The sequence below is a fragment of the Guillardia theta genome, assembly GCF_000315625.1.
Source record: "Guillardia theta CCMP2712 unplaced genomic scaffold GUITHscaffold_69, whole genome shotgun sequence".
NCBI lineage: Eukaryota > Cryptophyceae > Pyrenomonadales > Geminigeraceae > Guillardia > Guillardia theta.
The window spans coordinates 214,244-227,806 of record NW_005434605.1 but is presented as its reverse complement, the minus strand read 5'-3'; the positions used below and the strand labels follow the sequence as shown (position 1 = coordinate 227,806).

The 13,563-nt window shown below is 52.9% G+C and overlaps 5 protein-coding genes across 5 annotated transcripts; 4 read left to right on the top strand and 1 right to left on the bottom strand.

The window, feature by feature from the left end:
- Nucleotides 1-187: 187 nt before the first annotated feature.
- GUITHDRAFT_96413 (hypothetical protein) lies at nt 188-2,405 on the top strand (the record flags this gene model as incomplete). Its single annotated transcript, XM_005827135.1, has 3 exons — nt 188-272; nt 474-585; nt 634-2,405. 3 exons carry the CDS (start codon nt 191-193, stop codon nt 2,222-2,224), a joined length of 1,785 nt encoding a protein of 594 aa, XP_005827192.1. The 3' UTR covers nt 2,225-2,405.
- Nucleotides 2,406-2,640: 235 nt separating this feature from the next.
- On the top strand, nt 2,641-3,897 carry GUITHDRAFT_142934 (hypothetical protein; the record flags this gene model as incomplete). The annotated part of the gene is made up of 5 exons (XM_005827134.1): nt 2,641-2,695; nt 2,856-3,337; nt 3,476-3,550; nt 3,679-3,764; nt 3,807-3,897. The coding sequence occupies 5 exons, from the start codon at nt 2,641-2,643 to the stop codon at nt 3,895-3,897; spliced, it is 789 nt and encodes a 262-aa protein (XP_005827191.1).
- A 224-nt stretch (nt 3,898-4,121) lies between these two features.
- On the bottom strand, nt 4,122-6,252 carry GUITHDRAFT_154188 (hypothetical protein). The gene is made up of 14 exons (XM_005827133.1): nt 6,201-6,252; nt 6,001-6,041; nt 5,846-5,952; nt 5,702-5,793; nt 5,587-5,656; nt 5,425-5,531; nt 5,251-5,364; nt 5,053-5,124; nt 4,937-5,006; nt 4,628-4,694; nt 4,511-4,581; nt 4,405-4,462; nt 4,286-4,352; nt 4,122-4,235 (listed from the first exon to the last, which is right to left on the bottom strand). The coding sequence occupies exons 1-14, from the start codon at nt 6,240-6,242 to the stop codon at nt 4,197-4,199; spliced, it is 1,017 nt and encodes a 338-aa protein (XP_005827190.1). The 5' UTR covers nt 6,243-6,252; the 3' UTR covers nt 4,122-4,196.
- A 1,515-nt stretch (nt 6,253-7,767) lies between these two features.
- On the top strand, nt 7,768-10,155 carry GUITHDRAFT_113690 (hypothetical protein; the record flags this gene model as incomplete). The annotated part of the gene is made up of 13 exons (XM_005827132.1): nt 7,768-7,810; nt 7,856-7,935; nt 7,986-8,092; nt 8,140-8,210; nt 8,260-8,386; nt 8,440-8,518; nt 8,583-8,654; nt 8,707-8,819; nt 8,870-8,990; nt 9,043-9,210; nt 9,263-9,743; nt 9,981-10,046; nt 10,091-10,155. 13 exons carry the CDS (start codon nt 7,768-7,770, stop codon nt 10,153-10,155), a joined length of 1,593 nt encoding a protein of 530 aa, XP_005827189.1.
- Nucleotides 10,156-12,374: 2,219 nt separating this feature from the next.
- On the top strand, nt 12,375-13,478 carry GUITHDRAFT_75811 (hypothetical protein; the record flags this gene model as incomplete). The annotated part of the gene is made up of 7 exons (XM_005827131.1): nt 12,375-12,448; nt 12,498-12,572; nt 12,622-12,664; nt 12,749-12,868; nt 13,059-13,096; nt 13,143-13,308; nt 13,365-13,478. Coding segments are annotated over 7 exons (630 nt in total), but the record flags the coding sequence as incomplete, so codon positions are not given.
- Nucleotides 13,479-13,563: the final 85 nt, after the last annotated feature.

Genomic DNA, 13,563 nt, shown 5'->3' with positions numbered 1-13,563 from the left:
GCAAGAGTCCCGAAGGGAGCAGGTGGGGGTGGTCAGGAATCTGAAGTAAAGGGGTACATTTTAGTGGAATATCTGAGGTGGGGGATGTGACCCTACCCTTCGGCTTATGCCCCAACACTACCAACCCCTGTATAGCCTACCTCCACTATATAATCAAGGTAGGGTGGTGAGCCGGCCAACACACGAGGCCATGAAGATCGTCGACCGTCTCAAGGAGCGCAATGGCGCGCCGTTCTACTCCTTCGAGTTCTTCCCTCCCAAGACGCCCTCAGGTTTCTTCTCTTCTCCACCAGCTTCTCTCGCACCCTCCTCCCCTCTCCCTTGCATCCTTTCCCATGCTCTGTCGAACTTCCGCTTTCACTGCGTGCCCGTCACGATATCAAACTGTTCCCCGCTCCTCGTACAACTCCTCACTTATTGTCTGTCTCTGCATCTCTGTATCCAGCGCCTTGACTGACATCCTGCTCTTTCAGGTGTCTCCAATCTCTATGAGAGAGTTGAGCGTCTTGGCAAGTTGGAGCCCCTCTTCGTGGACATCACCTGGGGTGCTGGAGGGTCCACCAGCGACCTCACCCTCGAGCTCAGGTGACTGCCTTGTCAACAGCTCTTGCCCGTTGCTGACTCGTGATCTAGCTCCAACTTCCAGAGGCAGTTCAACCTCGAGACCCAGATGCACTTGACCTGCACCAACGTCACTAAGGAGACTGTGACCCAAGCCCTCCAGCAGGCGCGCGAGGCTGGCATCCAGAACATCCTCTGCCTCCGTGGAGATCCCCCCGCGGGACAGGAGAAGTGGGAAGCGACAGAGGGAGGCTTTGCCAACGCAGTTGACCTCGTCCGATACGTGAGGCAGCTCCACGGCGACTACTTCGGTATCTCCGTTGCTGGCTACCCCGAGGGGCACATCGACTGGTTCAAGGACACGCCTGAGATCTCGGAGGAGGACTACCGCAGAGATTTGCAGTACCTCAAGGACAAGGTGGATGCTGGCGCCGACATGATCATCACCCAGCTCTTCTACGACGTGGACGTCTTCCTCAAGTGGGTCAAGGACTGCCGCGAGATCGGTATCAACGTCCCCATTGTCCCCGGCATCATGCCCATCAACGCCTATGCTGGCTTCAACCGCATGACCGGCTTCTGCAAGACCAAGGTGCCCAAGGCGATCCGCGATGGCCTCGAGGCGATCAAGGACAACGAGGACGCGGTCAAGGAGTATGGCGTGCAGCTGGTGACCGACATGTGCCGCCGCCTCTTGGACAATGGCATCCCCGGCCTCCACATGTACACGCTCAATCTTGAGAAGTCGACTGTCGCCATCCTGAACAACTTGAACTTGTTGAAGAACACCACCAGCCGCCGTGCCCTCCCATGGAGGCCCAGGATCGGACAGAAGACCGAGGATGTCCGCCCCATCTTCTGGGCCAACCGCCCCCGTTCCTACAACTCCAGGACTATGCACTGGGACGAGTACCCCAACGGACGCTGGGGAGACAGCCGCTCTCCTGCGTTCGGGGAGCTGACCGACTACCACCTGACCCAGGTCCACACTGTCGACGAGGCTGACCGCAAGGCAGCCTACGGCTCCCAGCTCTCCGGCGTTGCCGACGTCAACGCCCTCTTCGCCAAGTTCCTCAAGGGAGAGATCAACAGGCTGCCGTGGTGCACTGCCCTCGACGTGGAGACCAATGCCCTCAAGGAGTCGCTCGCCAAGCTCTGCGACTCCGGCTTCCTCACCATCAACAGCCAGCCACGCGTCAACGCCGCCTCCTCCACAGACGAGGTCCACGGATGGGGAGGACCTGGAGGAGTCGTCTACCAGAAGGCTTACATCGAGATGTTCTGCTCTCCTGCTCACCTTGCTGCCATCAAGGCCGCTCTCCCCGAGCACAAGTCCATCCAGTACAGCGCTGTCAACACCAAGGGACAGTACGAGACTTCGGCCAAGAACAAGGTCAACGCAGTCACCTGGGGTGTCTTCCCCGATCGCGAGATCGTTCAGCCCACCGTCGTTGACGAGGAGTCGTTCCTGGTGTGGAAGGACGAGGCGTTCGGACTGTGGCTCTCGCAGTGGAAGAAGCTGTATGAGGAGGGCTCGAGCTCCGCCAAGGTCGTCCAGGACATCTACGACCAGTACATGCTGGTCACGATCGTCGACAACGACTTCATCAACGGGAACATCTTCGCCTTCATGGACTCGGCTGTTGCCAAGCTCGGGAAGTGAAGGAGCTGAGGAGGAGACATGGGGATTCGATTCTTTACAGGTTTTCTGAGGATGCGATCCGTCTAGCCACGTGCATGTAGAGGATGAAGGGCGCAGGAAGCTGTTTGTCCTGCCATGTACCTGCCGTAGGCGCATTGTAGTTCGAAGATCACGTTGTTGTATTAAAGTAAAACATTCAAGCAAAGTTAAGAGCTGTGATCTTTCTCACCTCGCAATGCTGAAGGTGTTGATCTCAACCTCACCAGCTTCGTTGTCATGTCACTCAAACTGTTCTGCTGGGCATCTTCGACGAGCTGAACATAGATCCTACATTCACAAATGCATTGTCGACTGGAGAAACTTGTAAAAGGCGTGGGGGTACTTTTTCATAGCAAACAGGGGGTAGTGGGTGAGGGTTATAAACCCATCAGGCCAAAATGCGCTCAATGGCGGAGGGAATGTTGGTGATGGCGCTGGTGATGGCGATGCAAGGTAAGAGAGGACGAGGAGGGAAAGAGAGAAAGAGAGCTAGAAGAGACGATAGGAGGTCGGAGAGGGAGCAAGATGATGAGATGGAAGAAGCTGTGAGGAAAGAAGGGAAAGACGGGGAGTACTGCAAGAATGCCTCTGACTAGAACCTTTTTTGGAGCAGGAAGCGTCTCCACCTTCTCAGTACTTCCCAACTATGGCAATATGCGGAGCTCTCAACGAGGAGAACAGATTTCAACGTGCCAAACCCGGACAGCACTGGAAAAGCTGATCCGCCAGCGATCCACGTTGAGTTTGGAGGCGAAGAAGAAAAGGGATGGAGAGGTGGAAGTGTCGAGCAAGAGGAAGGAGAAGCAGCTGATCGCTGACATTCAAGACTTGGTGGGTCAAGCTGGTATCGGTTTCGATGCATCAAAGCAAGATGTCGAGCGGATGGACAGCATGCTGAGCGAGCTTGAGGAGTTTAACGCTGTGGAAAGCCCGACGAGGAGCGCGAAGCTGTGGGGGAGATGGGAGCTGGCGTTTACCAACTCTCCCGCCATGGTGAAGAACAGAGGGCTGACGGGCTTCGGGAACTTTCCCTTCATGAAATTCAAGAGCATCACCCAGACTTTGAGCAGCACCGGCGTTGCTGAGACGGAGGAGGTTAAACAGACACTTGGATGAGATGATGATGATGGTGGTGATGATGGTGGTGGTGATGATGATTACGATGACAATAACGATGATGGTGATGATGATGACAAGGAGAATGAGGAGGAGGTGTGGATGACGATGGCGCAGGTTCTGCTCATGCCCGTCACAGGAGCACCAGTGACGAGTGTGCTACAAGGAAACATCACGGTGGTGAACCAGCAGGTGGCGCAAGCTCCTTCCTCTTTTGCATGCAACGTGTCCTCCTTCTCCACTCTGTCCTTACCTCTTCTTTCCTCCTCCCTCTCCTTCTCCTTCCTCTCCTCCTCCTCTTCACATTCACATTCGCGCAGGTGTTCGAGCAAAGCTACGAGAACGTCAACTTGGCCTCCGTCCTCAAGGCGCAGTCGCAGATCGTGGGCTCGGGCGTTTTCTTCAGGTACAAGGAGGAGCATCCTAGACGTGGATCGCTGACTGGCAGCCTGACAGCAAAGCTGTTCTTGCCATCACGTACCTCTCTGAAGGTGGGAAGACCCTCTCGCCTCGTCTCCATCCTCAGCTCCCGACCCTGATCGTCCTTCGCCCTCATCCTCATTTCACCTCTGGATGCCCCTCCCCTACCCCTCCTACTTTTTGTCTTCATGTTGAAAATTATTTGTCTGAAGCACGATAGCGCAGACCTCCGAGTGTGCAGGAGCCCGTCAGGAGCATTCTTCTTGTTCAGGAAGTCAAGGTAGAGTGGAAGTCAAAGGGAAGTCAAAGGGCTGGGGAAGGGAGGGAGGTACGAGGAAAGACGAAAAACTCGAGATTTTAATGAAACCAACGAGAAACTCGAAGCTCTGCTCTCCCCTCGTGATGTTCAGGCTTGAATTTACTTGTTCTCCTGCGCCCACTTGATGCCCTTCTCGACCTGGAAGCGCATGTCAAGAGATCCGGCGGCACACGAGGAGCTGGAGGAACCTGAGCGGTGAGGTCGGGCAACATGTCGTTGATGAGCTTCTGCTCGTAGGCGTTGACCTCTCCGTATCTGCAGCAGCCTCTCACCTCGCCCTCTCACCCTCCTCCCTCTCCGTCCTCACCCGTGGATCTGCTCAACTCCGTTCTTGCCGAGGGTGACAGGGGAGGAGAAGAACTTGCCTGCCATCAAGGTCACCTCCTTAGAACGCGAGGGGTCGGGAAACTCACTAGAGGTAACGGTGGACTCGACGAAGGTGCACTCAGTGATGCCGGTCTTGCCATCGAGGGCAGCCATGACCCTGACCCAACGTCACGCCAACGATCGCACAAGAGCACGAGACGCACTTGTCGGCGAACTCAGCTCCAGCGAAGGCCATGGAGAGGGTGGCGGATCCTCCTCCAGCCTTGGCCTGCCACCATGTGAGCCCTCGGCCGCTCAAGCGAAGAATTGAGATCGGATTCGAAGAATCGCTCCAACAATGAAAAAAGGAAACACAGCAAAAAAATGGAACAAGAGGAAAGGGGGGGGTGGGGGGGGGGGGGGGGCCGGAGGAAGAGGGGGAAGCCCTGAGGGAGAGCAGGAGGAGGCCCTGAGGGTGAGGAGGGGGGAGGCCCGTGAGGAAGAGAAGGGGGAGGGGAAAACGCCCCTTACCTTGAGAACTTCGTCTCCTCCGAACATGATGCGGTTGGTCAAAGCATCACGCTCAGCGTCGGGGAAGGAAACCTTCAACAGCGTCAAGAGGGGACAAGAACGCAGGTGGTCTGGTCACCTTGGGCTCGGCACGCGAGATGAGGGGAACGATGGTGGTACCAGCGTGTCCTCCAATGACCGGGATGGTGACCTGAAGTAGGTGAGAAGCAGAGGAGAGGAGAGGAGAGGGGAAAGATCGAGGGGAGATGGAGAGAGGAGAGTTAACGAGCACATGGAGTTGAACAGCCAAGAGGGTAGTGGAAGGAAGAGGCATCACCTTGTTGACGTCGAGGCCCTTGGCCTGAGCGATGAAGGTGCGAGCACGGACAACGTCAAGGGTGGTGACACCAAAGAGCTTCTTGGGATCGTAGACGCCCTTGCTCTTCAACACCTGCAACATACAGTGAGCTCTTGGTTCTCCTCCCTACCTCCTCATCATCCTCCCACGGACCTCGGAAGCGATGGGAACAGTGGAGTTGACAGGGTTGGAGATGATCAAGAGGCAGGCCTTGGGGCAGGCCTCGGCGCAAGCAGCAACCAAGTTCTTGACGATGCTTGCTGGTGGAGAAGTCAGCACCAGCAGCTATTATATGGCGCTTGGTGGAGGAGGCACCGTTGGTGTTGAAGAGATCATCACGAGTCATGCCGGGCTTGCGGGGAACACCGGCAGGGATGACAACAACCTGAAGACCAAGTCAAGGAAGGAGCGCGCCGCCGCTTACGCATGCCTGGCAGCCATCGAGGGCCTTCTTGAGGTCCTCTCCGGAGTATCCAGTGCACTTGGAGTTGGAGGAGCAGTGGGAAAGATCGGCCGCAACACCTTCATGCCATCGTCAGTCGTTTGTGCGAGTAAGAGCACGATACTAGCCAACCAGGAGTGACAGGAGCAACATCGTAGCAGGTGAGCTCGGTAACGCGGGGGTTGAGCTTGAGGAGGAGGGAGAGGGGCTGTCCAATGCCACCGGCAGCTCCGAGGACGCTGGGTCATGGGATCAGAATCTGGGGGATCTGAAGACTAAGGTCTAACCTGCACTTGAATCCTCGCTGCTGCTGGGAAGCAAGGCTGCGCTGTGAACAAAGTAAACATCTAACAGAGGATCGCCATGCGAGATTTCGAAGGAGGAAGAGGAGAAGCAAAAGGAGGGCGAACACTTAAGGAACAAAGCAGGTGGTGGTGGTGATGGTGGTGCTGGTCGAGGAGGAGGAGGAGGATGCAGGGCGTCTTACAGTGAGGGAGCGGGAAGCGGTGGCTCTGAGGGAGGAGAGCATTGCGATGGTTGAAACCAGGTAGGGTGGGGGTATTTTAAAACGATGGGTGGGGGTGGTAATCAATGATTGGTAGAGGGGTGGTATACCAACGTGTTCAATTTACCTTACGACTGAACGGGTCATAGGTAGAAGGGTGGGGTAGTCAGATACCGGTCGGGGTCATTTGCTGTACGAACAGCAGAAGAGATGAAGCAGTCGATTATGACCCCAACGTTTTGTTGGCAAGGGGAGAGGAACCCGATTCAGGGGGGTCTAAGACAATTGATTGGGGGTAATGAGTTGGTGGGGTCATACGATAAGGGAGGGAAAGGAGGCGTAGACGTCATCAACAGCCCAAAGAGGGGGTAGGCTGATTTATAGTGGGTAGGGGTGGTAATCGACAGGGAAGGACATGATCGTCGAGGGTAGTAATAAGCGAAGATCACGTGGGGCGGGGGTGGGGGTAAAGGAGCCATCTGAACGATTTTGCTGGGGTAGGGTTGTAATTTTAGAAGGTAGGGGGTTCGACATTCTTTCTTGGGCTGTCCATCATGTACTTTTGCTCGATACTTCAAGAGTAAATATTGCTATACCCAATCACAATTGTCCTTTTCTGAGAAAGATGAGACATTTAGGGGGTAGTGGTAGGTAATTGGAGGGTACATCTCGTTTGGGTCCTTTGCTTGAGACCTCTTAGGAAGTGACGAAAGGGGGGTGATTACCCTACCCCCTATTCTACCACATGACATCTTTATCACCCCCCATTTGATTTGATTTACTACGGGTGAAAATCACCCCACCCTCGCAATAGAATCACAGCAGTACCCCCTCTCTATTTCTTACTTCAATCCGCGGGCGGCGGCAGGCCCCGATCACCGGGCCCGCCCCTTCAATCGAGTACCAAAAGAGTCAGCCGGGCCCCCGGGCCCGATGCCGGCACCCGCCGGTCACACTCAAGAACCACCTGAACACCACCACCCGGCGGATATTGGTAAATCAGACCCCTCCTGTTCCCTGGTAACCCCAACATGCTGGGGAAGTTTGCATGGCTGATCCGAGTAGCTCTGATGGCGGGGGCGCTAGGGGTATCGGCATCCTCTGAGACATGCGACAAGAGCAGAGGAGAGACGTGTGAAGACTCTCAAGGAAGATCAGACCTTCTGGCTTGCGGTAGCTGCTACGGAGCAGAGAGTGCAGAGATACCGTGCTGCCAAACGTGCAAGGATGTACAGGAAGCATATCGCCTGAAGTGAGGGTTGGAGGAGGAGTAGAGATATCTCCTCTTGGTGAAATTTATCGGCAGATCTTGGGCTTGGCCGGGAAATGGAGCTGTCGCTCAGTGTAGGAATGGAGCAGCTCAGGTGAAAAAGAGGGAGGATCGGGGATTGGCCTTTGTGAGGAGAATGACTGAGAAGAGAGAAAGAAAGAAATCTTGACTGCAATCAGCTAATGTCTCCTTCAAATTATTTCAGACCATCCAAGCCGATCCCAACTTGCCATGTGGAGCTCATCGTGGATGCGATTCTTGCCTTGCTTCGAATTGCGCATGGTGCATCGGATCAAGGAGGTTTTGTGCATGCTCTGCAGCGGTCGCCTACTCTATTGACACTTGGCGATCTGAAGATGCGTGGAAGACAAGGCTTGGATGTGTGCTGGTGAGAACGATCACATAGGAAATGCTGGAGTTGTCAAGAGCTGCCCCCACCGCGACGAGGTAGAGAAGATGAAGTAACAAGGGTCCTCACTGAGACGTTCAACTGGCAGATCTCGAAGAAACGCGAAGCGCGGCGGAGAGAAGAATTACTCGCCATGGAGGAGAGGCAGGCGGCCTCCCGACTGGAGAAAGAAAACTTGCAGGAGGCCAAGCACAGGTCTGCCAGCCTCCCCCCACTTGGCAAGTCGTCATGAAGCGTTGCAGAGCTGAGCAACGTCTGGCTGAGCGACAGCAGTCGGAGCTAGAGAGACTGAGGGGACAGAATGTCGATGAGGGTGAGGTCAAAGGGTTTACGGTTACTCTGCTCACATGTGCTGCCGGTAGACAAGAAAGAAGCTGTAGACGAGGAGGAGATCAAACGTCGAGCTGCAAACTTTGGAGATGGACAAAAAGATCCATACGGAGTCCTCAAGCTTCCGAAGGACTCCCAAATGACGGATATTCGCAAGGCGTACCGAAGGTTCCCTCGTGTTTGCCGATGAAATTCGCTGAGAGAACCGACAGGTTGAGCCTTCAGTTCCATCCGGACAAGATTTCCGACGGGAGGCTCAAGGAGGCAGCTCAGAAAGCTTTCATGGATGTGGTGATGAAGCCTTGCTGCTGGATGATCTGCCTAGAGACGCTCGCCTTATCTTGTCCCTGTGAAGGTCGCGGCCTATGAAATTCTCGGGGATCCTGACAAGAGGGCTGCCTTCGACGATCTCGGGGGACAAGACCAGGTGAAGTGCCTCCTGACAGCATGCCCGCGATCTCATGAATGCTTTTGAGAAGGCTCAGTTCAACACCTTCTGGGAATGGGAGATGTACGGAAAGAAGGGCTCGTCAAATGACTTCTACAACGGAGAAACCCTCATCTCGAAATTGACCGAAAGTCTCTGGCCCAGGTGAGCAAAGAAGCAGCAGGAAAGTCATCTTTAATGCGCTCTTTCTGTAGACGAGTCATCGGAGATGCCATCTGGCTCGTTGAGTTCTATGCTCCTTGGTGTACAGCCTGCGGTCATTTCGTGAGCACCTACAAGAACGTTGCCAAGGCCTTGGAGAACGATGATATCGAGGTGACTTGGTCATGGGCATACGCAGGATCCAGACTGACGCATTTGAGGACAGGTGGGAGCTGTCAATTGTGTGAATGAGAAAGGGATCTGTGGCGAATGGTTCAGCATTGGATCCTATCCCTCCCTCATGTTGATCGGATCTGCTGAGAGAGGAACTCAACAGATATACTCGCAATCGCAGTCTAAGGACCCTGACAGCATCATCTCGTGGGCTCGTGCGGTGCGCATGCTCGCACCTCCAGTACCTTCTTGTGACTTGTTCTGCGCTGCAGGTGGCCAAGGAGTGGAAGTGGCTCTACTCGCAGACTGACGTGCCAACGTTCAAGACTTCTTCGGACTTCAGGGATAACGTCCTGGGATCGCTGGACCTCTGGTTTGTTGTCTTCACAGACGGGGTGTTCTGTGGGCCCTGTCGCACTGCCATCACCAACTTGCTCAGACTTGGTGCTGGTGTCGCTGGGCTGGCCAAGGCTGCCATCGTAGACTGTGAGGCAGACGAGATGCATGGCCTCTGTTATGATGATATCAAGCTGCCTCCACCTCCTCACTCCCCTGAGATCAGAATCTTCCGCAAGGGACCCAAGGACAACACAACAGCACCAAATTACTATGGGGAATGCCTGTTTGATGCCCATGACGTACAGCCTCATGTCGCTCTCAAGCTGGCGGAACTTGTAGCGAGGAACGCCCTTGCTGACGAGATGCCGAAAGAGGCTCTGTTTGCTGCTGGGGGGAAGGGTGAATATGAAGATGGTGATACGAGGCAAGGGAGCGGAGAAAGACCTCAACCAATGTGGAACGGAAATTCGGAATCAGATCTGCCTCGGGGGATAGCATGGGGTGGTCAGCAACAGAACAGAGGAGGGGTCCACCAACAAATCGGCCATTGACGTTGGTTCCCTCGCCCTAGAAGACATACCCATCCACTCCTCAGGTAACCCCACAGCCTTTGGCCGTATTGTTGGCTTTCGTGGCGTGGCTGCTTTCTAGGGCGGGGGATGAAGCAAGCAGAGCGCTGGCTGTTTCTCAATTCCAGCACAGGATCGAGAGAGAATTGTGAATAGCAATCCTCAAGGTCTCGCACTTGTTGTAAATCCCAGTTGTTGATCGAGGCTTCTTCATCAAGAAGGAAACTCTTAACAACTTCTCCAAATATCAGATGTAGAAGTCTGGACTGACAACGCATTCTTTAACGATGTAATGAACATCCGATTGATTTTTGTTTCATGCAATTTTTATCACAGCAGAGTTTTCATACCGTTTTTCAAGGCAATAATCGAGGTTTCTTATTCGCAAAGAGAGCCGTTTGTGAATTCGAAGAGCAGTTCTGCGCCAAGCCTGATTTTCCAAGTCCTGAAGGCTGCAAGAGTCCTCTATTTGCTATCAATGTTGTGTTGGGTGAAATGAGTGCACTACGGGGAGTGAACGAAGGCCTTGGCAGCGATTGTGTCGAAGGCGTGACTTGTAACCGCTGATTCCCAGGAGTCTGTATTGCACTTTGTTTTGGTGGGAAGGAAACCTGCAACGTAGTATACTTAGTGTAAGTCTTGAAGAGCAAAATTGTGAACAATTCACCAATGTCTTATTTCCCAGGCCAAATCGCTGTGCAACAGATACAGAACGGTTTAGTGCTTCACTATCATTGAACTTTGGGGTTGCTAGGGCTGGTGTTTGATATCTGCTCATTGAATTCGGCGATGGTTTGGAATTTTTGACCGTGGAAAAGGAAGGAGATGCTTGTTTAGAAACTGGGCGTGATGCGATGGGAGAAGGAGGTCTTGAATTCAATCTGCTGTTTTGCTGATCTCTTGATATCGCGGTCTGGTCGCGAGGTAATGATTTTGGGGTAACGGCACATTGAAAGTCAGCCTGCAAAGCCCGTACGGAGATGTCATTATTCAAAGCGCTTTGAGAAGTACCTGGCTTTGAATCAGTAATGACAACGAATGATATCAAATTACTCAAAGATGCTTGGCTCCTTCCCACACATTCATTGGAACGCAAAAGCAGCTTAGGTGGTTGTGCAGAGAGACCGGAATGTGGAACCAAAGGCCTATGAATTGTCAGGTCACTCTACATTAGTAGATCTCAAGTACATCTTCGATGAGATTTCTGAGTGAGGCTGACAACTGAAGGACTCCGTAAATTACTGAAGTGCAGTCGAGAACAAGAACCTTTGATTTGTTGTGAAGGAACGTTTACAGCTTTCTGCAAATTGAACCGCAGCGTCTCTTTCCTCCCTAGCTCTGGAAGCAACTCTTTGATAGTGAGCGATCTGGAACTAAGCACCCTCGAAATCATTTTCATTGAAAGAAACTCTACGCAAGTCAACCTGCACAGCCTGCTTCAGATTCGATAGGCCCAAGTCTTCAAGAAACATGAATGCTAGGTGTTGCGGAATCCTTTGGAAGGGTACTACTTGAAATCCTTCCTGGACTCCACACTGGGGACAAGTTCCAGCATCTTTGTGGCACTGAGCAGCAAGATGTCAATAATTGCGCGGTATGATAAAGATGCAGTTTCAAGTGGGTATCCCCGCCTTGTTGCCTTGAAAGAAAACAAGAGAAGACAACAACACAAAAAAGAAAGATAAACATGTAAATAACCTTTTGACAGAAAATGTGTCCGCATGTGGAGAAGTAGCCGTCTCCTTCTGCTGTCTTGCTCGTGCAAACTTCGCAGTATTTGAGCATTGCGATGCCACAAACTTTCGCGCGGGAAACCACCACCCTACACTTTCTAGGACCCATTGTTTCCCATCCTAGCACCCACTCCTTGTACTCCAAATGACTGTCCTACCCCCTTCAAGAGTGCTAAATGAGAACCAAGGGGTGGTGAAAAAGTGTACCAAGTAAGATGGAAGACCAGAAATATGGAATCCGGGTCAATGCAGGGGTACTTTGATGACTTCAACGAGGGGTGAAGAAATTTAGGCAGACGGGGTAGGGGTTGTCCATGAAGACCACCCTACGGGATGTATGGCTGTTCCCCATGGTAGTTCAAGGGGGTGGGGTCAACAAGGCGGTAGTGGCAGGACTGAAGGGTGGGGGTAGTGCGAAAGCGGCGGCGGCGCGAGCGACCATGACGGCAATGGAAGAAGAGGCGCCTCCTCCTCCTCCACAGGTTGGAATGGCGAGATTAGCGATGGAAAGACTCATGGTGTACTTGTGGAAAGCAAGGAGAGAAAGTTCTTGGTGGCAGTGTCGCGTGTTCGTTGTTTGTGTGAGTGATGTGCTGCAATGTTGTGAAGGATCCTCCGTGTACGGAGGAGGGAGATGAGATGATGTGAGGACATGTGCTTGACGTTTGAAAGGAGTTGTGGGAGGGTGGTAGAGGAAGGGGAGCTAAATCCGCAACCCAAAGTTCTGAATCTAATACTGAAAACAGGAGGAGGAACTTCCACCCAATCAAACACTCTACATTAGAAATATCAATGAGAAATACAGCAAGAAATTTAGGTCTTGAAGCTCTTCGAGCGCATGACAACAGTGCTGACTTGGTATGAAGGCTTGAGGAATTGAAGGCGAAGTTGAAAGCCATCTTTCGCCCTTATGGAGAGATACTAGATATTGTGGCGATGAGGTAATGGATCAAAATGCTTGGCAGTCTTTCCATCTTACGTTGCCGTTAGCAACTTCTATAACAAGGGACAAGCATTCGTTGTGTTCAAGGACGTCGCGTCGGCAACGAAGGCCATGAATGGACTGCAGGCACTTTCCCTCTGAAGAGCACGAGGACATTGCTGAAATAACTTGCAGGGACACACTCTTTCTCTCACTTCGGTGGGAGGAGGGAAAGAGATGAAGATAAAATATGCTCGATCTAAGAGTGATGTGATTGCGAAGTTGGAGGGAACCTTTGAGGTGCGGAGAGGCGATGTCGACAAGCACTACGAATGAATTGTTCTCCTGCAGCCCAGGGCCAAGAAAACAAAAGCGTTGCCTCCAACAGGAAAGAAAGTGGTACTCCTTCCTCTGCCTTGGGTCTGCACCTTATGACTTCTGGGCGCTGCAGAAGAAGGCGAAGGCGGCAGAAAGTGGTGAAGGTGAAATGGAAGAAGATGCGGAGCAGATGGACGAGGATGATGAGGATGGAGGGGACAAATCGTAATCCATGTCTAATAGCGTTGTTATCAGCTCACGTCTTGATCAGGAAAGGAAATGCCCATGGAGGTTGGCAGGCGCCCTCAGGACAGAATCAGAAGTCTGCACCTCCAGCACCCGTGCACACTGGCCCACTCTTTCCTCATCCTATCCTCTTCTTGGAGAATCTTCCGTTGGATATCACGAGCGACGATGTTGCAGCGGTCTTTTCACCGGTACTCAAGATTTGTTCTGCTGCTCGCAGTCATTGACGGCTGAATGTGCCAAACAGTTTCCTGGATTCAAGGAAGTACGTCTGGTTCCTTCAAGGCCAGGAATCGCTTTTGTAGAGTACGAGAGTGATGTTCAATCCGGAATGGCAATGGCTCGGTTGCAGGTTGGATGAATGTTTGGGTGTTTTTAGCACTCTTCTGAATTGATCGTATCAGGGGCATAGATTTGGCGAGTTGCAGACAAAGATCGCTTTCTCG